Source organism: Lagopus leucura, unplaced genomic scaffold (assembly GCF_019238085.1).
Source record: "Lagopus leucura isolate 7727_CA_CO unplaced genomic scaffold, USGS_WTPT01 Super-Scaffold_100002, whole genome shotgun sequence".
In the NCBI taxonomy this organism is placed as follows: domain Eukaryota; kingdom Metazoa; phylum Chordata; class Aves; order Galliformes; family Phasianidae; genus Lagopus; species Lagopus leucura.
This window is the reverse complement of record NW_024962263.1, coordinates 58,061,616-58,087,381: the sequence shown is the minus strand read 5'-3', so window position 1 is coordinate 58,087,381 and position 25,766 is coordinate 58,061,616. Positions and strand designations below refer to the sequence as shown.

Sequence of the window (25,766 nt, the reverse complement as noted above, 5' to 3'; positions counted from 1 at the left end):
GCAACACTTGAAAAAAATCTACATCCTCTGTAGATATATGCTTGAACATAGACAACGGACAATACGTGTGAGACTGGGGAGCACTATATTTTAATAAGAATACCACTGTCTTCAGGACTGCAAAAGGCAACCAGTTGAGCAAAGATGACAGAATCTCATTCTCTGTAAATGTAACATTTTCCTATTAAAGTGTATGTATTTTAAACAAGTTTTCTGAAAGCTAGTCCAGATTTAATTAATTCAGACTTGCCTGAGTAATGTGAGTTTCTAATCTGGTTTAATTAATACTTAGAAACACTAAAAATATCTACCCACTGGTCATCTCCCCTTTGCTTATGACCATAATTTATAAATATTTTGAAGGCAGCAAGAGCAACCTTTTGCTGTGTACAAATTCTTGACCAGCAGTTTTGATTGAGAGTAGGTAGTACTAATTGTCAAGAGTTATTCTGGATTTAGGTAATGAGATCAAACTATTACAAGGACATGTGGGACTGAAGTGAAGGACAGAAGGTGTGAAAGATGCCTAACCAGCATAAGGCAGTTTACCACTGCAGTGCTACACTACAAACTTTTCCACATATGAGCCAGGAAAAAACAGATGTGAAGAACTGATTCCTGTTCATAGTTTAATGGTTCATCACAAGAAACATTTCAGCTTTATCTCCATACCGTCATATCTCCATTGGTACTGAAAAGTACTTGATATTAAAAGAAAAGACAATAAAAACAAAACAACTATTTTAGTTTAAAAAGATCCTAACATTTTAGATACAGGTAACCCTGTACAGGAATAATGACAAGTATTCACACACATTTAAGAAGCTTTGACATTTAGATATATTTGATTTCAAAAACAATGGATGAATAAATCTGCATCCTGGCTTCTGGGTAGACTAAGCCTGAATACTACGTTTTGCATGCAGCTGAAACCTCAGAACTGAGCTGAGTTGAGTTTTGAAGATCTTCCCATACCGGATAATTCAGTGATTCATAACTGAATGCAAATGTAAACAGTCTTTGACTCCTTTAAGTTCAGGGTCACTGAAGCTGATCTCTGGCAACGGGCAAAGAATAAACCCTATTTCCTGAATTAAGAATCAGTAAGACAAATATCAGCAAGAGTGATTCTAAGTAGAGCAATTTAAGCTAAGGAAAGAGCTCTATATCAGCTATTTGGATACAGAACAACAGCCTTTTTGACTTAAAGATGTTACTTTGAATATTTCTTACCTGTCTCCATAATTACTTACATCTCTTCCCAGTGTACTTCCCTTCAGCAGAATTGGTAACTGCTTTTGAGAAATGTGAGTTTATCTTATGATGATAGGTATAGTTTATTTTTCAACACAATAGAAAGCACAGCAAAATGAATAGAACAAACAGCAAAACAGTGGTTAATTAATCTAGCAGACAAAATCAGATATATATAGTCATTGTGTGAATTTGGGAGTTACACTTCCATTGATTATTGATAGATTAAATACAGCTGCTTCTGTAACTTGAAAAAAGTGTTCAGACAAGGTTTTGTAAATATCTTTCCTTTGATAGCTTTTACGTTTTAAGAATGTGAGGTTAATTTGTGTGAAAGAAACAAGCCCACAGCTCTGCAAGTCACCATGCTCAAGCACAAAAATTATCCCAAATGAGAACTTAGAAAGATTTCAAAGGACTTTGAACTGTCATTCATAAATTGATTTTCAAAAATGACCTTTATAGGTTGAATAAGGTACTGAGTTTAGCTGCAAATCTTGAAGAAAGAACAAAGCTGAAGGCTGAAGCTTCACCATCTTTTCCAGAAGTTGCTTCAAAAAGACCACTACACTTGGTCACCCATGCAACACATAAAGCCTACAGAAAAATGCAGTTCTTTTTTTGAAATGTCCGAAATTTGAGCAGAAAGATTCCAAATGACCTTGAATGCCAACATTCATTTCTTGGAAACAACCAGTACCAGTCAGTTTGTCTACAAAACAAACTGCAGCATGCTGATTGCACTGTCTGCTGGAGGATTGCACAAAATTACTGCTTAGTGAAAACTCTACACCTAACTCCTAAAGTTGAGAAGAAAGTATCACACTTCCTAACAAAACAAGGTTAATATTTAACAATTCTAGTTTATTTGTGTTAAACAACACCCTCCCTTTTTATGTTTGCATTCAATTTAATGGCACTGCTCAAAGAGTAAAATATTCAGAACCATGAGCTGAGCAACACTTTTGAAAGCCTTTTCACAAAATCACCACCACCATTTTGACCTTCCCTTTGGCTGTGAGAAACTACTGTTTCCATAATTTCAATAAATCCAATAATTTCCATAATCCAATGCTATGAAAGTCACATTCATTGCTAAAAATGCTAGTCTCACACATAACGATTTAATGGTTTTGACTTTTGAGACTAAAAGCCAGAATGTTACCAATTTCATTCAGTTCTTAGGTGATGGTAAAACACCAGAATAATGCCTCAACTATATAGAGATCAACTTTCCATCCGCTGCAGAAACAGAAATGAGAACAGAAATTCAAAAAAATTACAGAAAGAGTTTTTAAATATGAACCCTGTGGCATTAATTATATTTCATCATATAATAACTTCAGGATAAAAGTTTAAGATCCAAACAGATCTAATTGTTTCCTCCTATCAATGTAAGAAAAAAATCTGTGTGGGGGCTCATTTGTGTTCTGGCAGATTGCATCAACAGACCCTCAAGTCACATCTATAGGTGCTGGTGGCTGGTCTGACTTGGATGAAGGTGAACTAAAGTCCAGAGTAGCTTTTCACACTCCTGAATGTGCCCATCTCCATACTTGAGAAGCAGGTGCTCAGAAACTCACATCCTTAAGATTCATACGATGTCAGAGGGGCCTACCTTAACAACAAGGTCTTTTGTGCATATCTGCAAATTTGAGATAACCAGGATCACCTCAGAGCAATGAGCTCATACATGGTTCTACTTAACAAGGAAAGAGATGTTTGGGGCATTTAAAGAACACTGTGGTGTGCCATTAAACCCAGAAGCCCCTAAATGTTTGTCTGTGTCTGACAATTAGAAATGCTCAACCAGAAAGTCACGGCTCTTTGCATGTGCAGATCCTTTCAAATGGTCTCCAGAGAGACTGAGTCAAACATGGCAGGGCTTGCCCTTGAACTTGTACATCAGGGAATACACTCATAAATAATAGATTCAAATGTTAATTAAGAAATGTTGCCACTGTCCCCAGTCATGCAGAAAATGCACTGTCTGTGACCAAGAAAATCTATCCTTTGCAACAAAACATGGGATAATGTTGTTATCTGTCCTGCCTGCTCCAAGGTTCCTGCTACCCTACCACTATTTGGCGTTATTGGAATACAAGTGGGCTGAATAGTCATAACAGGGAAATATTTTAATCTATCCTCAGGTCTGTAGAAGTGCACACTTTTACTGAAATAAAAGATAACAGTTCTGAAATAAATATTGTGGTAGAACTGTGAGCAGGTGTTTTAGTCTTTTGTGTTGACTACTAACTGCCAGGCTGTTCCTCTGCCTACCAGTACAGCTTGCTGTTGGTGGGGAGAGTGTCTCATTTTTTAACCAAATAATGAATCTTTTTTATTAACCTATTCTGAGCAGAATATCAAGTTAGGTCTGAGAAAGTTTTACTTTATCACATAATTTTCCGTTTTCTTGAAAATAATAAATATGTTGGAGTTGCAGGAACAAAAACAGTACAGCAATCTGAAATCTTAGCCAAAATGACTGATCTACTTACTGTTTTGTTTTACTTTGTTTCCAGATTGCAAAAAATTTGGGTTGACTGAGCAGTGTGAAACATTCTTCTGCACGTAATTAGCCAGAAATAGCTCTTGGTTGTGTTTTTTTAGGGAAAAAAAAGAAAAAAAAGAAAAAAAAAAAAGCAATATGGCATATTTTAAGCTCTTTGCACAGATTAATTGCTTTGCTCTGAATTAAATTATCACGTTCACAAAGCTGAATGTGGTTTGGAAAGCAGCACTGTTATTTTCCTGGGAGTCGGCCAGCTTTCCAAGGGTTAAGCAAGCAGTGCTTGCCTCTGTGGCAGGAGAAGCCGGGCTGCTGTTTGGCCTTGTTAGCACAGAATCTGTCAAAAAGGCAAAATGTACCGAGCCTTATCTCACAGGGTAAATTTGCTACACCACGCTGCACATGGCTCCTTTTTTCTCCTTTCATTCCCAAACCAAAGCAAGTTCTGTCTGTCGGCGACAACTTTGGGCTCTAACAGATTCTAATTTTCGGTGCTAAATTTAAGTGGTGAACCTGTTAAAATGTGCCAGCTTCCCCACATACCTACGCAGCCCCATTCACACACAAACAAGGTGCCTGTCTGCACAGTGCGTACTCAGTGCGTGAGGCCTTACATAATGGTGGCGCTGCTCTCCTTGGGAGCTGCAGGGGTGCAGGCAGCAGGCTGTGGGTGTGAGCATCTCCCCTCTGCAGGCACCCCAGTTCATTCACCAACACTATTACAACCGTGTCAGACCCCAAGCTCTTCTTCTGGGATTCCTACAGTGTATTTCTGTTGTGTATCACACAGAAGCTCCAAGTATTGTCTGTACCCTTTGTCCACCGCACAGCACAGAGCCAAGGGGTCAGGTTTTGCTGTCATGAATGTCTGCTCCACAGTGGGCTTTACTATGAGGTGTTATGTCTTCAAGCCTCATTGCTGGCTGCATCCCAGCAAGTCTTTGCTATCCCACTGGTTATGACGAAGGCCATGTATCATTGCCCAGTGTGACTGAAGGGGTGTCTCAGCTGGTCCTGGCAGCTCCAGGAGACCTCTGGGAAACCTACAGGCTGCCAGGATTTGTGGGTTGCTTTAGCCGACGAACAGCCCTTCCACGTAACACCCACTTGAAGGTATAAATTTTCAAAACAATAAGTTTAGACCAAAAAAAAAAAAAAAAAAAAAAAAAAGTTTCTTATACATTTGAAAGATCTTCTACTAAAGCTACTGCACTGATTTTAACAAGATAGAACTAACACAAAGTTGCTGTCATCCTGAAGGCTGGTTAGGGAGTCAGTGGATCCAGTCCACTTCCTGTCAAACGTACACCTCCCAGCACTACGAACAGGAATGGCAACACTGAGGAGATGTCTCAGCAGAGACCTCTCAGCAAACACTGACTGAGGAATGAGCTACCCTTCAGAGGTGATGCTGATGAATGCAGGGAGCTCTTCTATAAATCTCCCCTCCTGAGTAGAGAGTAGGAGCATCATGTTTCCACAGCTGTCAGGACTGTAGTTTTCAAAAGAGTGTTAAAATCTATCTCAGAATTTTAACAGAGCAAGGAAGGTCCCCATTCATTTCACACTACTCTGCACTTCATCAGAAACGAAGGGCTCCTTGGGTGGTGCGCCTGGCTGCACTTGCACTGACACCCAGCCCATCAGAAACAGCAGTATTGAAAAGTGCCAGAATTACTGCCTTGTTTTTCTTTGGCCCCTGTGAGAGTCTTAACAATCCATCAGTGCCAAAGCCTGACTATGCACAAAAATAACTATCCTGTTTAGGCATCTGTTGAAGGGCACAGAAAAAGCTAGTTTCTTAAAAATTCCTTTTTGGATTCTATGATTTCCATTTCGTAGAAAACTAAGTGTGTAGGTACAGAAAAATAAATCTTGAAAGGCAAGTTATCAAAAAACATACTAAGTACAGTATGTATCATCTTCCTACTCCAATTCTGAATGCGCAGACTGAAGGCAGACTGGTTGGAGCATGTTTTTCCATTTTCATTCAGGATCAGATAGACTAATAACAAAGGCAAAGACAGAAGTCTAACATGGAGTAGGGAAAAAAGTACAAAATAAACAGCAAGACTCTAGGCCCCAAGAGCAACAGAGGTTGCCTAAATGAGTATAAAAATGCATTTTTATTTTAGACCGGGAATAAAAACACTGAAGCACTGATACTTAAGAAAGATGAAAGGAAACCAACAACACTGGGTAATTAGAGGACTGCTGGGTCAGATGGCTTACTGTGCCAAATGTAATGTAATGTAATGAGAGCAAATGGCTCTCTGTAACTAAACAAACTGTTGAAAGAAGAAAAATTGAACAAAAATTGGAAAAAAATCAAAGACTAATCATTTTAGCTTGAATGACTCTCTGTGAGAAGCATAAAAACGTCTTCATCCCAAAGAAATGTAAGCAAATGGATACTGCTGAGTATTTCTAAAGTAACAAGCAGAGGATTTAAAAGGACACAAATCTAGAGAATCACTTGTGCATTCATCTGATGGTGTAAGAGCCCTCACTCAAGCTTCTCTTAAGTGCAAAAATTGCCATTGGAGTACTCTCATGTGGACAATATTAATATTCAGAAACCCTCTGACATCATTAATTTTTAATGTTACGGATATTTAGCAAAGAGTTGAAGGTATACAGTAATGCCTTCCCTGTCAGTCCGAGGATTTCTCACTCTGAACAGGTCTATCCCTTACCTTCACCCTTCTAGCTGTACATGTGGATAAAACCTAACACAGCAGAAATGGATGCATATCTCATATGTGAAGAAACAGAGGCAGCAGAAGCAATCTGAATTACATTTGGGATGTATTTCAACAAGGGAACGAATAAGTGTAAAAAGCACCACACAGCCACTGCAAGATACTGGAGACCTAAACGTAAGAGATTTAGGATTAGCTTCCTTTATAGAAAACATAACTCAACATAAAATTCATCAAAATATTGATCCAACTGCATGGTAGAACTGCATTTCTTCTCCACTTAGAAATCCATTATGATGATTTTTCTCTATTCCTTTACATTGCAGTGTACTTTCGTTAAGTGCACAGCTTTTCAAGAATAGATTGATACCATAGCTGAAAAGGATAAAGTTGCAGCACTACCAATATACAGCATGAATTTAAATACAAGCAATAAATTCCAAGCAAAAAGGATCACTGGAACCCAGAAGATGAGACTTACATGGGAATGTTTCCAAGGAAGGCTCTCCTAGACTTCACTAAATCTTGACAATGTATATCTATTTAAACCACACTTTATGCACAAATTCACTAGAGTATAGAAACCAAAGCAGCCATGAAAGGGAAAACTATTGGTTACATATCAGTTTATTTGACATTCAGCGTGGGAAATTATTTTAACACAGCAAGAGCCAGTTTACTTCCCTGGTACACATCTTTAACAAAGGAACAATAAATAAATGTCTTCAAATTCTGCAAAATTCTTTGTCACACAAAAGAGTATCACTTACGAAGGCTCACACACATCAGTTGCAAATATATCCATGCTTTGCCTTAGGTGTTCCCTGACAATTATATAGGCTGCCATGAAAAGGATTGAAACCTTTAGCAGCCCATTCACTTTTATTCAGCATTTTGACAACGGGCAATAATCCTTCTGCCAAAAGCCTACTTGAGATTTCTGAGATATCCCACCAAAGCCTCCCATTCTTTTGTGGCTGGATGAAACAGGCAGTCCTTATGCCTGCTCCTGGGGGATGATAAAGCCTTGTATTGTGGATGCTGGAGGTGTTACAGTTACAGGCTTACTGCTGTTGCTATGCACCTTCTGTTTTTCCTGAATTTGTCCCTTGAGGTGGTAGGCCTCAAGTTTCACCTGGCTGGGAAGAGAAATTCACAGTTCTCTTGCTCTGAAGGTAGAATTTAAATCATCTGACTTCAGTTATATGAAAGCTATTCATCTAAACTAAACTGACTTGTTACCTTCTATAGCTGACAGGGAAAAGTAAAGGGAGTACGTATCTTCAGCTCAGTGCTATTGCTTCTATCTAAGTTCCTTGTTAGATGTTACTCCTTTCACATAGCAAGAGCCCAGATGACTGGAGGCTAGGTGAAATTTTATAAATGTTAAAATTAGTTGAGACAAATTCAACCTTTACTGAGATTTAATCTTAATTTTCTAGTAAATCCAGCTCTGGCTGAATTCAGATGCCTGATGTTTTTCCTTTCAAGGTTGCCCATGGCTTTTGGGACACGTAAGGAACAAACTGCTTTCCTAAATGTATTTCAGCTGCAAGAAACTGTCTTAGAGGAACTGATGCACACATACTTGGCAAATTGTCTACATATATTTCTGACTTTTAACTTCAACTGTAATTCAAGCAGAGCTAATTTCTTCAGCTGCCACAAGTGAAGGCTAGTGCTGTGGACCATGAAAGCATCTTCCTTTCTGTCCCTCTTTCTCAGGTTTTTCTTACTCCTGCCAGTAGTGTTGGTCACTCTATACATTTCCTTCCTAGCAGATTGCTGGTGCCAGAATTGTAAAAGCAAATAGCTTTGGCACCCTCTATTAATAACAGTTCTCTACATTAGTTATCTAGCTTGATGCATGCTTGATGCATACTTTTTCTTCTTTTATCCTGGACAGACTTTTTTTCCAGTTAGACAAACACTACTATGCAACATACAAACAGTACCAAAGATATACAACATGCCAATATATAAATAATCAAGCAAAGTAGAGTATTTAAAATCCATCACGAGGCAGTTCCAAATCTGTCACTGAAAGCAGCAGATTCCAGGGCTGGTGAGGCCATGCAGATTTTACCCAGTGGCTGGCCACCAGCTGCCTGCTGAATCTATGAGAGACGTGCCTTTAAGCACTCTCGTCTGCTAATTTTATCTTTTCCCTGCCTCTAGCAGGCATTACACAATATTTAAAGGCTACTGAGTTTAAGGTGATCACTGAACTTACAGTGAGAAAGATGCCTTATAAGAGATGAAAATGATCAGTAATCAAGACTAGTAAACAACTGATCCAAGTCAGCCATAGCCTGCTCAGCCTTCCTCTGCAGAATCCAGTCTTGTTCTTATAAAAGCCAATACCTTCATAAGCTCTTGGAGCTTACTGTGAGCAAGAAAAACAAAAGGCAGTCATAGCTTCATGGTAAAACATTTACTAGAGTTGTCTGAGTGAACAAAATACTTTCTAATAAATGACATACTAAAAATAACCTCAAAATTAGGCATTACATACAGAAATAGTGACTACAGATTCCTGCATTCTGTGGTATTTTTTAAACGAATTAATGCTTGCCATATTATTGCAGTAATGTTTAGATTTGCAAATATACTCAAATGTTTTAATATTATATTGCACACACTGATCACATTTTCCAAATGCGCACAAATACACAAAGTCTGGATATAAGACCAGTCTGTCACCTGTCTGATTTTTACATCAGAGCACAGTCAGTTTCCATACAGAGCTCACACCAATTTCAAATGGCACAGCCTCATTCTTATATAGAACCTGTGAACTTAAAGTCAATTTGGATTTTAATCTTCTACCTTTGATCCAGCACTATGATGAAAAGAAATGAAACCATGAAATTAAATGTCCACAAACTTGGGGAAAATTCTGATGGGATCATGCATTTTGTGATAGAATGTTTTGAATTACCATTTTAAAATTATGCACAATTGTCTGCCTTGCTTTTCCTATTTCTCTGTGGACTAGTATGCCCTAAGATTAAGGAAGCATTCTTGTAGGTTGCTCAAAAAAAGCAAAAATTCTGATTGCCTATGCTTAGTGTTTTGGCTTTTAAGTAGAGCAGAGCATCTACATTGTTTGACCTTAACCATGTCAGAGGGAGTATTGCCAGCGCAGTTCTGAAAAAACATACCATATTTAAATTAAAACATTTTGTATAGATATTTGATTGAATACACACCTAGAAAATATTTAGCAAGCTAACTACGATCCCAGAATGAATCAGTACAACGGCTCTTCTTTAATATCTGTCTTCTTTAATATCTTTCTTCTAAGCAAGAAATGCCATTAACTCCCAGTCAATTTTATCTTTCTGATTATTCATATTCAAAATCTTTCACTGAATTGCAGGGGTTGGAAACGACCTCAAAAGATCCTTGATGTTAGTACAGAACTTCCTATGTTCAAGTTTTAGGCCATTACTCCTTGTCCTATTGCTACACACCACCGAGAAGAGCCTGGTCTCATCCATTTGCCTCCCACCTCCCTTTAGATATTTATAAACATTTATCAGATCCCCTCTCAGTCTTCTTTCCCTAAGCGGAACAGACCCAGCTTATTCAGCCTTTCCCCATATGGGAGGTGCTCCAGGCCCTTAATCACCTTTGTGGCCCTCCACTGGACTCCTTCTAGGTGATACCTGTCTTTTTGTGTCCAGAACTGGACACAGTAGTCTAAATGTGGCCTCATCAGCGCAGAGTAGAGAGGTAGGATCACATCATCTCCCCTGACCTACTTGCCATGCTCTTTTTAATGCACCCTAGAATACCATTGGCCTTCTTGGCCACAAGGGCACATTGCTGGCTCATGGCCAACCTGCTGTCCACCAGGACCCTCAGGTCTTTCTCCACAGAGCTCCTTTGCCAGCAGGTCATCCCTTAACTCTTACCCTCAAGCTCTCCACTTGTTCATCATTCCCTCTCAAATGGAGCTCAGTAATACATTCTAGTTGCTCTCTCGCATAAAGAGCAACTCCACCACCTTGCCTCACCAACCTGTCTTTCCTAAAGAGGACACAGATATTCATGACACAATTCCAGTCACGTGAGCTGTCCCAACATGTGTCTGTGATTGCAATGAGATCGTGGCCCTTTGACCACATACAGATCTCTAGTTCTTCCTGTTTGTTTCCCATACAGGCACTTGAGGAAAGCCAAAGGTGCAGGTATCTCTAGAATGGTGCAAGAAAGTTTAAGTCAGGCTGTTGGCAATGTTATCTTCTCTGAAGAGACCTCACAAGATCCAACTGGAGAACTGAGAGGCTTTTCTCCATAGTTTACTAAAATGGCAGCATCACCAGGCCTCTCTCTGTCATGAGGAATTCTATCCTCATCTACTTTAAAGATCTGGTAATCAGTCCAGCCAGCTTGCTCTCCAGAACACTTTTGCTCCATCTGGTTAGTCTCACTCCATCTGATGCCCACACACCTGGTCTCTCAAAGGCCTGCCCAGTATCACAGTACCCAAAACCTTGATCATGACACCATTCCTTCAGCCAGTAATTTACCCGATCTGTTCTCCTCCTTCTTTCCTGGACAATGCAGAACACTTCTTGCACTCCTGATCTCTTTAGCATCTTTCCAAGGGATGCAAAGTCCTTTTAATATCCTGTAGTTTCCTCATGCAAGCCTTCTGCAGCGCCCTGCCATTAAGCCCATGGTTTGTATTGTATTTTTGACAGGAAATAACCCACTGCAGCTGCTGGAGGAAACAATCAGGCAGATTCAAAGATCACTTTGCGGCAGTTAGAAGTGGTTATTGCTCCAGTCTCATTGCTTGTCACCTCAATTCACGTGACTTTTATGATCCTTCCGTCTAAGCCTTTCAAAACGGATATTAAAATGCTTGGAAGCCATCCTTATCATTCATTTGACTTACCATACTCCCAGATTTAAGGGAGATTTTCTGCAGCTGAATTCCATTTGATTTTTCTCTCTTCTTTTTCATTTTCATTCCTTCTTATTATCAGCTTATTGAAAGAGATCTGCATCAACCTTTGAAAATGCACAAGTTCTAAAGTGATACATTGAATTCACCTTAGATCAAGGGAAAGAAAGTCTTTCAGCACATAAAAATTAGGTTAAAGCTAATGCTGCATGCTTCCAATAGCCAGGCTATTCAACGTCTAATTTGTAAGACAACTCAGCATGCATTACACTGGTCCCATCACATCAGTTACAGAGACATGCAGGAGTCTGAAGCTAGGATTGAAGGGCAGGAGAGTCATCATTTTCAGTGAATTTGTTGCTCTTCTCGCTTGTCACAAGTCAAGATATTCCCATTTCTAAATCAAAACTGGAAATAAAAAAATAGGCATTACCATACTATAGTTCTTCTTATTACAGGTGATTGGGATGATAATTAATTAACCAGACTCACAGAGTAATCTAGGAAAGCTGTAACAGTAGGGATACCACTTTGTATTCTTATTATTCACATACAAAAAGAGTTGCCATTACCAAGGGCTCACGACAATGGGTCTACTTTGCCTTTGTGAAGCCCCATCTGGAGCACTGTGTCCAGGCCTAAGGCCCCCAGCACAAGAAACACGTGGAGCTGTTTGAGCGAGATCAAGAGGAGGGACATGAACATCATAAGAGGGCTGGAGCACCTCTCCTGTGAAGACAGGCTGAGGAAGCTGGGCTTGTTCAGTCTGGAGAAGGCTGTGGGGAGACCCCACTGAGGTCTTCTAATACTTAAAAGGAGCTTATAAGCTGGAGGAACAATCAACTTTTTATGTGGGTAAATAGCAATAGGACAAAGGGGAACTGTTTTAAACTAAAAGAGGGGAGATTCAGATTAGATGTCGATGGGAAATTTTTCACTGACAAGGTGAAAAGGTTCTGGAACAGGTTGCTCAAAGAAACTGGATGCCCCATCTCAGGAGGTATCCAAGGCCAGATTGGATGGAGCCCTAAGCAACTTGATCTAGCGCCTGATTTAGTGGGTAGCAACCCTCCCCATAGCAAAGACTTGGAACTAGGTGATCTTTGAGGTCCCTTCCAAACCAAGCCATTCTATGGTTCTGTGATTCTATGAATTTATATTTGCATTTCCATAGCCTCACATACAACAATAAATGTATACCATACCCACAGAAGTACATTACTGATTTATTCATAACCACAACCTTAGGTTTGAAAAACTACTAAAGAAACTTGAAAGAAAACTTATATAGCCATTTAAAAATATATGTATTTCCTTTCGTCTTTAAAATAGTTAGTAGTGCTCCTTCACACACAATGTTAGGGAATGGCTTGCTGAGGCGCCATGGAGGCTGGGATCTGAATTATTCATCTGATAGCAGGAGCAAAATGCTGAAGAAAGAAGTTGTTGAAAACTCCTCTAGTCTAGAAAAAAGATGTATTCCCATAGAAAAATTACTAGCAAAAATGGATCACACTTCAACAAATGCAGCACTACAAGCTTCCCATCACATGAATGCAAACAATAGCCTGGAACATTTGATATCTTCCACAGTTTCCAGCCACAATTTGCAACCACAAGAGGTGCTTTCTTTTTTCCCTTCACTGCTACCTGACATTTTTCCCGCAGCTGTCACAAGTTGAAAAATATCATGTTTTACTAGGAGTACGTATCCTCACTTAACTATAGCATTGAGAATGTGTTTCAATATAACAAAAGTCAGAGCCCTTTCGCTTTCAGGAAGAGATTTGTCACTCTCCAAGAACCTCCTGAAAGTGATGGATGTTTATTTCATTATGTGTCACTGCAGGGCTGTCTCACGCTTCTGTACAAATGGTTTGAAGCAACCTAGGAATTACCTATCGATTAATATTCCCTGCAGTAACAAACATTTGCCATTTGTTTTCTCAGTGCTGCAGTGGATACACTGCAGCCTGTTTTAACCTGTTAGAATATTCACCTTATGAGCAAGCTATGAATTCTTAGCTCCAGCTCCTGGATTTACCCATGAATAAAAAATATTAAAACAAAACAAAACAACCCTCTTAAAATTGTTCAAGCACATTTACAGTGACTATCTCTTACAGTTTAGTGGACAGATCAAGATCCTTTGCATAACAAATACACTGGGTATTCTGAATTATGCTTCACTTATTTGTATAAGAGTATCTCGCCTAGGACTCCATTAAGGGAAAGAAATAAATGTTTTCTCTGTACCTGTCTTTGTGTTAGATAATCAAGCACCACAGGTGATGCATTTGGTAAGAGACTGGAAAGCTTATTCACTCAGGTGCTTGCGGAGCATCCACAGCTTCTCTCCTGTTCTATGTTCATATGTGCTGGATCCATGCTGGATCCTGATCCATCACACACTGATTATCTGCATCTGGTAGATGAGAACAGAATGGAAGCAAACACAAATTACCGTACTACAACTGAGGAAGCAATGAGCCACTGTGATTAAAGGAGCACTGCTACGCTGCTCCTAGCTACCGACCCATCCACCCAATACACAAAGTCTCATGTACAGCAGTGCTGAGCCATCTGTTTTACAGTTCAAATACTGAAGATAATTCATATGTGAAGCATCAGTTTAAACAATGCTTCATGCTGGCACTGCTGCCCAAAAATGCAAGTCTGACCTCTTCTTCCTCTTCTTGCTCCTGTATTCGTGTAACCCCCTCCCTTGAGTCAACAAGCCTCTGTGAGACTGCTTGATGAAGCAGAGTATGGAATATATCTGTATTTTTAAAAGCTCTGTTTTTTGTCTGGTTAGTTTCAACCTAATTAAATTCTGAACATAATTCAACATATAATTCACAACATGGCAATGCAAATGCTTATGCTGACCAAGAAAGCAGAAACATACAGGTAGGAGCAGGAAGAACGATTGCATCTTTTAGCAGGAGCTCTGTCTTATCTTGCTAAAAGCAAACAGAGCCCAGCTTTTCATGTGCTGTTTCAAAGCTTATCAAGATGATTTAACAACTCAGTGCCACCAGGAGCAGTAGTCCAGCCCCCTCACCATCTCTGATCACATTTACTCCCTCTCTTTGTTGTGTAAGAGTTACTGAATGTGCATATAAAACTGAACAGTTCACCGATCTCATTTAAAACTGCATTTTCTTGTAAGGCTGATTTCCAGCTGGAGCAGTGAGCTGAACTGACTCACTGCAGAGCTGCACAAGTGCATCAGCACAAGAAGGGGTGAAAGGGCTCCCTTTGGGAGGCTGTAACATTCATAGATCAGCTTGTTCCAAGCATGAAACTGCACTTTTAGTACCATTTTTCAATGCCGGTCTGAAGTAAAAGCTTAAATTCTAGTTCTTCAGCATTTTCAAACAAGCACTACACTGGAGTTGCTGTACATAGTTACCAAAAGCAGTAGTTACAAGCTCCATGTCAGACAAAAAATTCTCCACAGTTTTTAACTAAACAAACACCTAATACTGATAACATTTTAAATACATGAAACATTATAAATAGCTTTGAAAATACTCTGAATAGCTTCTGAATAAAAAAGTAATGAGTAATTTTTTAAATGTTGCTCAAATACATTTTTTCTCTTGTGCTGTTGTTTAATCATAAAGGCTCCAACAAAGCAGTGATGCAATTGTGCTGCATCACATGCTTACCAACACGCCTCTTATGAGGTAATAAAATGTAAATGGAAACATAGTATTTCATACAGGTTGCTCCAGAAGCAAAGACAAGTATCACTCCTTTTTTAGTATCTTTCAGGACTTTACCAGACAAAAATTTGGGATCTACAGCTACAATGATTCCAGTCCCTGGACCAGCCACTGACTGATGCTAATTACAAGCAAAGGAGAAATCTGCATGCTGAAACCAAAACAGCATCTATGTGAAACCATCACATCTAACAACCATTTTGCAATGCACCTGTGACTGTAAGATACCATCTTTAGTTTAGTTAGGAACCCATGTAAGATAGAAATATTCTAAACCTTCAGCCTTTCTTTCCTGTGTGTTTTCTAATTCTCATTTCAACAGAGATATAACCCTAGATTTTTAATGTATCAGCAAATCAGCAGAACATATGTCCTTTATGGCCTGTAGTCTCCAGCACTAAAAAAAATTGACCTCACAATGCTTTTTCAAAGTCCATAGAAGTCTTTATATCAAACATTATCCTAATACGTGGCTTCCCTGGTAAATAAAGCTGGCATGACTAATGACTTTATCCAAAGTACTCGGTGCCTGTACACAAAATGACAACCATTCCTATCATGGCCCTAAATGAGGGCACTGGACTGTCTTTCCATCGCCAATACTTACATCATTATTCCCCTGTGATTTCCACCATTATTGGTTCAGCTCTTGGATGGAAAGTGCTTGCCAACATTCTCAACAGATGATTTACAGTAAGATCTTTGTGCATAATTTCAGGAGTAGTCCTTTGATTACATACTGGCTGTACACTATTGCGGGTTTTAGGCAGGTGTTGCCTTGTGATTAGCACTTGGATGCAGGATATCAGTGGTGCCAAGCTGTAAACTGAGTGAACTGAATGGCAGTTGTTTGACCTGAGAGCAGAAACTGAAGATTCAAACCACATTAAGAAATCAAAACAGAACAAGAAGTTCAATCTATTCATTGATATCTATTCATCTATTCAGTGTCTTTTTGACAGGCCTTTACTTCCAGTAGTGTGATATTCCAAGCAGCAATTCTATGTACCCAACTAAAATACTGATGCTGAACTGAAATACTCACATAAAATCATCCTGTGTACAAAATAAGAAAGTAGACATTAATATAAACAGAACAGATAGCTGCAGTCCTCAGTGCCCTCTTTAGATACAGATAGCCATTGTCTTCATGATAGTCTAATTGCAAGTCTATTTCTGCCAAATGAACTGTGAAAATCAATAGCAAACTCCATATGCTAAATAACACTTGCAAGCTTTGACTTTGCTATGGAAATGTGGACTCAGGTGGTTTGTGTAAAAACTACCAGCAAGTCTGTGAAAATTCTTACTCTTGCCACATGTTCATTAGCTATCAATTTTGAGAGACTGAGGTCATTTTGACATCAAAAGTTCTGAACAAAATGGAGATTTGACAAACATTTTCCCTTGTATAAATGATTTGGAGTAATTTCTGAGATGCCTAGTAGCCATGCTGCTATAGATGTAGTCTTCTCCATAGACCAACATAACCTGGAAACGGCCAATAAATCCCCCTGTGCATTCGTTGCAAACATCAGTGCATTTGGGGATGTGATTTTGAATGATCCCACAGTGCTTCTATAAAGCTAAAATCTACATTCTTAGTATTTTGGTCAGGAACAGACAGCGAAGTTAGCTGTGGGGTTCCTTCCAGAGAGCATCCAATGCTCTTAGGCCCAAGATGGCTTCCCCAGCCCAGCCACCTTCAGCTCTGCCCAAAAAGGCAGATCTGGGGATCCCATCTTTCCATTTCCAGATAGATTCTGAAGTACTGCTTTTTCTTTAAGGTCAAGAAAGAATTATAATTACGACCTAGCTATTGTCAGTGCCAGATTCTACTTTTAAATACCAGTTTTATTAGAAATTTTAGTAGAAACTACTGTTTTATTAGAAATAACCCTAGTTTTTGCACACAGGAGTTGATGTTGTTGGTCAGGACCAGATGGAGATTTTCTTGGCCCCAAACCAAAGAGGAGGACATTACCCCTTCACATCGCAAGAGGGGAAAACGCCAAAATGCAAGCAAACAAAAATATAATTTTTGAAACATTTATAACAGTTTAACAGGGCACGAAAATATAGAAGTCACTGCACTAGAAAAGCAAAGGCGATATGGAGGGGCAGCACGAAAGCACCCACGCGAAACACAGACGAGGGCGAGACATCCCAAGAGCCCACGGCGCCACGGCCGCCCCTCGAGAAGGAGGGCGGGGAAGCCCGGCACAGCCGCCCCGTGCTGCCCTCTGCGCTCGGCCGCTCCTCCCTGAGGGACGGCTGGGGGCTTCCCCACAGCGAAACCGAGGAGGGGACGGCCGCTCCCCTACATCTGATCGTCGTTCCGCCGGGGCAGGTGGCATTTCCCGGAGAGCCTTCCTCCCCTCTCTGCGCCGGTGGCCCGGAAGGGAAGCACCACCACCCCGCCTCCTCCTCAGCCAGCTCCCAGGTGGCAGCGGCCATCTCCACCCGTCCCTTCCTCCCTCCCCGCCGCCTCCCCCGGCTCCGCTCCACCTGTAGCGCGTCCACAGGGCGGGCAGAAGCAGAGCGTTCCCCTCCACCCGCCCGCCCTCGGCCCCCACCGCCGCCGCTTCCTCCCGCTCGGCTGCCGTGTGGCCGCGGCTCTGACGTCGCTTCCTTCCAACATGGCGAGGGCAGGTTGTCGCTGCAGCCGCTGCCGCCGCCGCTGCCGTCGCTGCTGATGGAGGCGGGCGCGGGCCGGGGGCGGCGCGGGGATTGAGCGCGCACCGCGACGGGGCGGGGGTGACGGAGCGGCCAGCGAGGAGCGGGCTTCGTTCTCCCTCCGCCGCGGGGGTTGGCCGCTGCCCGGGCCCACCCGAGCCTCCCTCCCCTCCGAGCAGGCGTCGGGACGCTCCGGCCCTTCTTGCGAGCAGCCCTTCCTCGGCCCCGGCTCCTCGCGGTCCTCCGCCGGCGGGAGCGGCCGGCGCCCCGCTCCCTTTGCCTTCCCCAGCCCTGCCCTCCTCCGGCTCGATCGCGCCCATGTATGAAGGGAAGAAGACGAAAAACATGTTCTTGACCCGGGCCCTGGAGAAGATCCTGGCCGACAAGGAGGTGAAGAAGGCGCATCACTCCCAGCTGCGCAAAGCCTGCGAGGTGGCCCTCGGTGAGCCGCGGGCGGGGCCGGGCCGCCTGCCCCCTAATACCGGGGCTGCGGGGAGCGGGGCTGGGGGCGAAAGGCTGGGGGGAGCAGGCGTGGGGTTCGGGGGGATCCGCTTCTGGGGTGGGAGACCGAGGCCTGGCCGCGTCACCTCCCGCCTGTCAGCGGAGAGCCCCGGGGTGACGGCGGGGCTGCGGGCTGCGGCGGGCCCTTCTCTTCCTCTTCCTCCTGCTCGCAGGATGAATAGGCAGAGACGGGCGCCGGGCTGACCTGGAAGTAGACAGGGAGGGAGCAGGTGACACCGAGGGATGGTGGCGAGCGACAGACAATGACGGCAGGCCGCGGCTGGGCCTGCGGGGAGGAGGGATGGAGGTGTGCGAGGAGAGCTTAACCGCGTCCCTGCTGGGGGGGAGGCGGCTGTCGGGAAGGGGTCGGAGCGCCGCAGCGCCGTGCGCTGTTTGTGTGGGGTCTGCGCTGTGGCCGCCGCACTCGGGTGGAAGCATCGTAAAAACGCTGGCGCTGGGCTGTACAAAGCACACACATCCAGCAGCCGGAAAGCTGAAAGGGGAATTTGAGTCGGTGGTGAGTGCGGGGGGAGGCAGAGTTCGAAGCTTCCTGGCAAAAAAAAAAAAAAAAAAAAAAAAAAAAAAAACCCGGCAAAAACACAGCATGTTTACTGAAACGCTTCTGGAGAGATGCCTGCCTCGTTGAAATAATGCGTAAATGGGTTATATCCCTCCCATTTGTGTGTAATGGCTTCTGGGTTTGGGGATTATTATTTTATGAATTCTTGATTTTTTTTTTTTTGTGCAGTCATAATGTCTGTTCAAATTGATTTGCTTGAAGAGAAAATACTGAAACTCGCTTGTTTTAAAAAATGAAGTATTTTCAAGCTCTCTGTTCTGTTCATTTTTCTTTTAAAATATTTTTCATTAAAAAAAAAAAAAAAAAAAGAGTGCTGCTGCTTTCTGGCTTTGTCCGTCAAATGCAGGAGGAGAAATGGCAGTAGTTCAGCTCTTTATTTCTTAATAATTCAAATATGTTGGAAAAAGTTCTTGTATCACTCATTTATTACCCTAATTTATTAATAATAGTCTTACAGCTTTGACAGATCCCTTTGGCTTTTCTACTGACCTTACACTGCATAATTAAGTTAGAGATAAAGCGGAGAAATATTCTGTTATTTAGCTGAGTTTGCATTCAGCCTGGATGTCATCTGTAGAATCAAATGCTGGTGCTCACCTTGAGTTTGTGCTGTGCTTTGTTTTCTCAGTAGGGAGATCTGCCTTAAGTGTCACCGGATCCCTCCCAGGCATGGTCCGTTGTTGTGCACCTGACAAAGCAAAGCCTTGGGTTGTGCGGCCTGCCTCTTGTGCGCTGATCTGTGCCAGGAGACCCCCAGCACACATCCCAGTGGTTGCTGTGCTGCAGCCTCAGTGAAACCTCGTCTTGTTGGTCTGATTGCACTATTTGGGCCATAAATAAGAGCAACCATATCATGTGCGGGCATAAAAGACAGCAAAGCAGGGGTAAAGGAAATGTGTGTATTAGCTAATGTGCATAGAATGGTGTCATCTACTTTAGAAAAGCCAGAAATGATGTTAATTACCATTTGTATCAGAAAGTCAGTGATGTTATATTATGGCACAGTGAAATACATTTGGTGATTGTTTATGAACGTAGTATGTCTTTTTTTTTTTTTTTTTTTTTTTTGCATCGTGGAGACCTAATTCCACAGTGGCAAAGTATAACTCCCAAATAGTAGTGCTCACATCTAACTATAAAAAGCTTCTCGGAGAAAAGTAAACCTCCTCCCTATTTTTCATGTAGGCTGGCTGGGATTAAGACTGGGCTGTGTTGCTCTAGCAGAATTGGAAGTCGAATGCATAAGTTTCGTTTTCCTCTGGAGGACCAGATAGTATCTGCTCTGAGTACTTTCTGGCCAGACACTTCCTGGCCACCTTAAGCAAGGAGTAAATGTTTTTTATTCCTGTGCAATTGTTTGATTATAGAGACCAGTAAAATGAATGATAAACATTCAGTAAAACGGTGCTTTAGAGTTAAAGTGGATTTGAAGTTAACTGTGACAAACTCTAAAGTTTTCTTTCTTTTTTTTTTTTTTTCCCCTAAATGCTTCTTGTGTAAAAGGTAGCTCTTAAAAATCATAACAGTAATTACATATTCGCAAGCCAACATCATCTTTTGCAGCCTGAGTGTTTAATTGATTGGTCTTCCCTGAAAGTATCTTACATAAAGAAAACTCCATTATTTGGACTTTTTTTTCCAGCTGCATGAGTGTAATAATAAGACGTTGTTTATTGTATCAAATATCATAACTACTAACAGTTGTTATTAATCCAAAAGTGTTTGTTGGTGTTTTTTTTTGCTGGATATTTTGATGTAGTGACATAGGGAGGAAATTAAGCCTAGTAACTGACGTCCCATGTCTTTCTATCCACCAGGTTTTGTCTGGGCTAATGCAGAATAGTCAGCTCCAGGTTTCATGTATTTTTTGTGTAAGTTTGCTTTTTCTGAAAGACATTCTCTGTGTGTAAGAAACATTACATTTCCTTCACTAGTCACCTAATGAAATATGGGTAATTAGAAACTTTTTGTTCTGTGCGCATAGCAGCTTACTTTCAAGCTGTGTAAGGAGTGAGTTTAGCTTTAAAACTGTACATTTGCAAGGCATCAGGCATCTAGCTGGCAGGATTAGATTGAAAGGTTGCTGCACTGCTGGTTGTGCTGCTCTTTGTCTGTTACAGTCTAGGAAAGTTTACTGTAAACATACTGCATTGTGTGCAGTCCGTACAAGGTCTTGGGGAAAAAAGCTCTTCTCAGTTGGATATAAAAATTTTAATAGAAAGAACAAAAGCTGTCAGCGTGTTGTGTCAGAATCCAGGCTGAGTTTGTCAGCTTGGAAGGACCTAGCTGAGAAAACAGATTCCCTGTATGTATAAAGAGCGCTTTTTTGTGCACGGACTGGGACCCAAGAAGTTCTCTTCAAATCTCCAAATTGCAAAAAATATGAAGTGATAAAGATGTGTAACTAATGTGCACTTTAAAGAGAAGTGTGCGTGTGCTGCTTGGAATTCTGAAAGTGTTAGCTGAAGAGGGCTGAAATGCAGTTCTAAAAGGTTCTTCAAATGCTCCCTGATTGTGCAGTCTTTCAGGCAAACATCCTGCTGATGTAGGATTCAGGATCCTTATGCAGTGTGGATGTAAAAGCTCTGTTCTGTTTGTGCTGACATTACAGGCATATGTGGGAGATTAGTAAGTACTGAACCTTAGTTTTTCTGAAGACGAGCGAAGTTTGGAATAGATCTCTAGCCTCAGGGGTGGGAAGATTGACCTTTGCCTGCACAGATTTCTGAATGGCCTGGGGCAGCCTCACCAGCATTTCTATCTGTCTCTCTTTACCCATCCTGCTATCATTTTCTAATGTCTTGTAGTACAGCCATGTTCTAATGGAGGTAAGCTCACTAGTTGCCAATACTGAGAGGCATGTACATGTTGCAAATGCTGCATGCATTGACAAACTTCAGTATGAACAGTTAAAAATGCCTTTTGAAGACAATTACTGTGTTCCGGATTCAGTTTGGCTGGAGGAGTGTTAGATGAGCAAAATTTCTGTTTATAGTTTGGATAATGCTCTTTTCGATAGACTGCTTTTGTCGTTTATCAAATCCAGTTGTTCGTTTTAGATGCAAACCCAGAATTTTCAGTGATCTTTTCGATGGAGATTGACATGGTATTGTACCATTGTCTGCTGTTTGCATGTGCTATAGGCATTGATTTTCACAATATACAAGCCGCCATTGTCCGTGCAAAGTTTATTTTCTGGTTGTAATTGTTCTTCTGAAACACACTGCAGAGTAAACAAGAGGGATGAATAGAGATTTTTTGCTATTGCAAATCAAGATATTTTAACAGAAAAAAAAATTCTTCTGTCCTCTTGCTTGCTGTGCTTGGGCTTCAGCAGGTTTCTCTTTGTGGTTGAGTTCTTGTGCACTTTTGCAAAGGTTTCAAATGTAGCTTGGTATCAGTAGGGTTTGGTTGGCCACATGGGCTGCTTTTCAGGTTGCCTTCTCCATCTGAGGTGTAAAGTGCAGTTTATGTCAGATTTATGGGGCTCATTTAAGAGAAGCGGTGTATGGTGGGAGTTGTTGTTGTGAATATAATCAATTGTTGGCTGTGTAGAATGGCAGTGCTGACAAGCTTTAATCTCCCTTGAGAAATGGAATGGTTGGCAGGGTGCACATAAAAAATATTTTTGTAGAAAACAAGGTAGATTGTATTTGAGTCAGAAAACTGTTGGTGAGAAGTAAGTATCAAATAATTGCTTTTTGTCTTAGAAAAAGAAGGTAAAACAGGTGTTTTTTCAGGTGGAGCTCTGATTTCATTCTGAAATACATCATGAATGAAAGCCTTTTGATATTTTGAAAGTCCTAATATTGATTTTTGATCTATTTTTAAAACCTAGTCTTGGAGGACTTGTAATATAAGGCAGCTTTTAAGTGTATTTATTCTGCTTACTTCAGAACAGTGATTGGAATGATAAAGCTTAGAAAGAGAAACTGTCATATGACAACAATATGTGCATCTGTTTCTTACAATGAGATGCCTGTCCTGTTTTGTAGTTTCCTTCCTAGCTGATCTGTTTGCATATCCTTTTCTGGTGTGTTATTCCTGTAATGGTCAACTTTTTCTCTTTTCCTTTGGTTTTCATCTGTATTTTTTCCCATCTCCTGTTAGCCTTATTACATTAGTTGTGTTTTTTTTCTTCAATGTGACAGCAGCGTCCATTCGTGTGGGTCTTTGTTGTACAAAATTGAAAAAAAAAACCCTAACGTTGTTTGTTGACATCAGATGTACATTCAAGTCCTTTTTTGCAGGCTTTCAGTGAGTAGTTAGGGTTGAGATGGTATTTTGTTGGTTTGTTGTTAAACATGTCAGCCACGTGACAGTCCTACATGACAGCTAAGCAAGGTGATATCAGCCACTGTCTTTTTGGCTCTCTTTCCTGTTTTTGGGGGAACCCCTGAAAATCACAAAGGCTCACAAAGGCCAAGGTGAAGAAGTCTTGTCTTTTTAGAGGGCAACCTGTCTGTCCACTGGTGTTGATTATTTTTAAGTCTCTGGTGCTTTAAAGTAAAAGCAGGCTGCCAAGAGCCTGGTAAGCAAGAGCAGTGAGATTGTGCATGGATCTCTGCATGTCTAAGAAGGGCAGCCATAGATTGGTGATTGACTTTAAAATAGGAGAGAGTGTTTCACATTTCCAGCATCGAGCCGTGGATTTCCTGTATGTATTTTTGTCTGGGAAAGACTGCTGAGCATCACGGGGACACTTAACAGGATGTTCATCTCAGAAGGACGATGGAGCATTGGTGCTGAAATGATAGGAAGCACAACTGCAGGTGGAGAGGAGGAAAGAGAATTGAGGAAAAAGCTTTAATATGTTTGAGGAGACAAAACTGCACCATGCGTATTTGCAAGCACAAAATATGTGTTCTGGCTGTGCTAGTCAGGCAGGTATGCACCGTGAAGTGCTCTGTACATAACTGACAGCTGCTACCATGCCCTTTCCTGGAGTAAATAGAAGAAGAAACAGTAGGTTCTTGTTAGGCAAACCAAGCCTTAATATAAAGTATATCCAGAAACTCTTTAAACAACCAGGGAAGACAGAAAGCACTTCTGTGAGATTTTTATAGGTACAGGATACTTGAACAGATGATAGCTGGTGTGCTTAGTTTCTGTGAAAAACACTTAGTACCAGAACTTAAATCTCACTGATACCAACAAACAGAATCCCTGGCATGTGCTTTATGGATATCTTAATGAATGCAGGAGAGTGTCAAATGGAAGTAACTGTTTTGAGGACAAGGTAGATGATATTTGTTATGTCATGCTTCCCATTTTGAGCGCAAATGTGAAAGTGCTTTCTATAAATAGGCATGTTGAGTCCCTAGATTTTGAAATACCTGGCAGAACTCCCTTATTGATTTCTAGTAAGTCTTAGGGCACTGTGAAAATTCCAAAGGACTGGAAGAAATCACCTACTGTGCCAACACTGTTAAAAGGATGAATAGGATGACCTCTGTAATTAGTACTGTAATGGCCAAATGTTAGTGCCAGCAAGGTAGAGGAGTAGCTGATACGTGATGAATGAGAATGAAAATACCAGTTGGTAAGAATTTTAGAAAGATTTAACGTCTGTCTCCCTAACCCCCCAAAAAAGTACCCTCCACCAGCGTGAGTTTTGGTAAAACACAACACAGCCTGTGTTGTTCAGTTCTTAACTTTACACTGTTGGAAGTAACAACTGCCAAACTAATACTTAAAAATATATGTGTGCATAAATATTGACAGATTATTTTGTTCTTTTCCCACTGTCGTGTTGCTTCTATCCAATCATCTTAGCTTCCAGCCCTTTTGATGCTGGGGATTTTGCTTGTGTTTCTTTCTAGGCTTTTGGGTTTGGTTTTCTTTATACTATTGCTTTTGTTGTTGTTTTTGCGTTCTTTGTAGTCAGTGCAGGCACATTAGTAGGTAATGAGATTTTGGTTGGAAGCAAGAGATGTTAAGAGAGTTCCTGAGAAACATGAGCTCATAGAAAGATGCTGTAGTTGAGGATCTTCGAAGCCTGGATTGGGAATGTGAGGGTTTTACTAACTCGGTACCTGGAACAGCTTTTACGGTAATGTTATTCCTGGTTTTTGGATGGATTTTATTATCTGAGACATGCTTGAAGAGGCGTACAAAGAAAAGCACAAAAGTCAAGATTCCTAGATCTGTTATTTCTATTTAGACATGGGAGGGAGAACAGTGTGCTGCTTTTATTAGCATTACAGTTGTGTTTTGGTCTCTTCTTTCAAAAAATTTGTTTTAATTCAAGGAAAAATTGTTTCAGAGATTGTTTGCATCTGGATTTGCTTTTCAGGACTTTATAAAATATATTCCCACTGGATACTTCCTGTTACCAGTCCAAAAAAAGAAAAGAAAGATTTTTGGAAATTAATAGAAAATTGGCACTTGATTTCATGGGCTTAAGTGAAGTTATGTTTTTAAGCACTGTACTGAGAAATTCATGTATTTCATGTGTTGTAGAAGTGCTGTTTAACAGGAAGCATACACTCATTCCTACCAAACAAATACTGTTTTGAGAGAATGTCACCTCCTCCATCTTCATCATCTGCCCACTGAACTTTGCCTCTTCAGGCACAACTTCCTGAACTGGGTGACCATTGCTGCACTCCAGTGGAGTTTATTTTGTGAAGCGGGCTGCTTGTGGCTTTTTTCTAAGCTGCCATCAAATATACTCCTGCTAGCAAAGGATTCCAAAGCAGTTATGTATTTGGTTGCAATGTCTGATTAGATTTCCAAAATATTTTTTCTGCTCACTTTTAATGTATTTCATCCTCCTGTGACTTTATTATTATTTTTGGAGCTGGAACAAAGCACAGTTTTTCAACAGCATCTCAGGTGGACCTGGAAAGAAAAAACTGTAAAGCGGATAAACACTTTACCAAAGCAATGG

General features: G+C 41.0%; 1 protein-coding gene and 1 long non-coding RNA gene across 2 annotated transcripts in view; one reads left to right on the top strand and one right to left on the bottom strand.

The window, feature by feature from the left end:
• Positions 1 to 10,395: 10,395 nt before the first annotated feature.
• LOC122179196 lies at positions 10,396 to 15,997 on the bottom strand. The gene is made up of 3 exons (XR_006178581.1): positions 15,725 to 15,997; positions 13,643 to 13,811; positions 10,396 to 11,794 (listed from the first exon to the last, which is right to left on the bottom strand). It is a non-coding gene; the product is annotated as an uncharacterized LOC122179196 (long non-coding RNA).
• Positions 15,998 to 18,004: 2,007 nt separating this feature from the next.
• The window catches only part of ARFGEF1 (ADP ribosylation factor guanine nucleotide exchange factor 1), an 84,143-nt gene continuing 76,381 nt past the window's right edge, over positions 18,005 to 25,766 (top strand). The window contains exon 1 of the mRNA XM_042869809.1: positions 18,005 to 18,235. Coding sequence (XP_042725743.1) covers positions 18,112 to 18,235 — 124 coding nt within the window. The 5' untranslated portion in view covers positions 18,005 to 18,111. The remainder of the gene's footprint in view (positions 18,236 to 25,766) is intronic.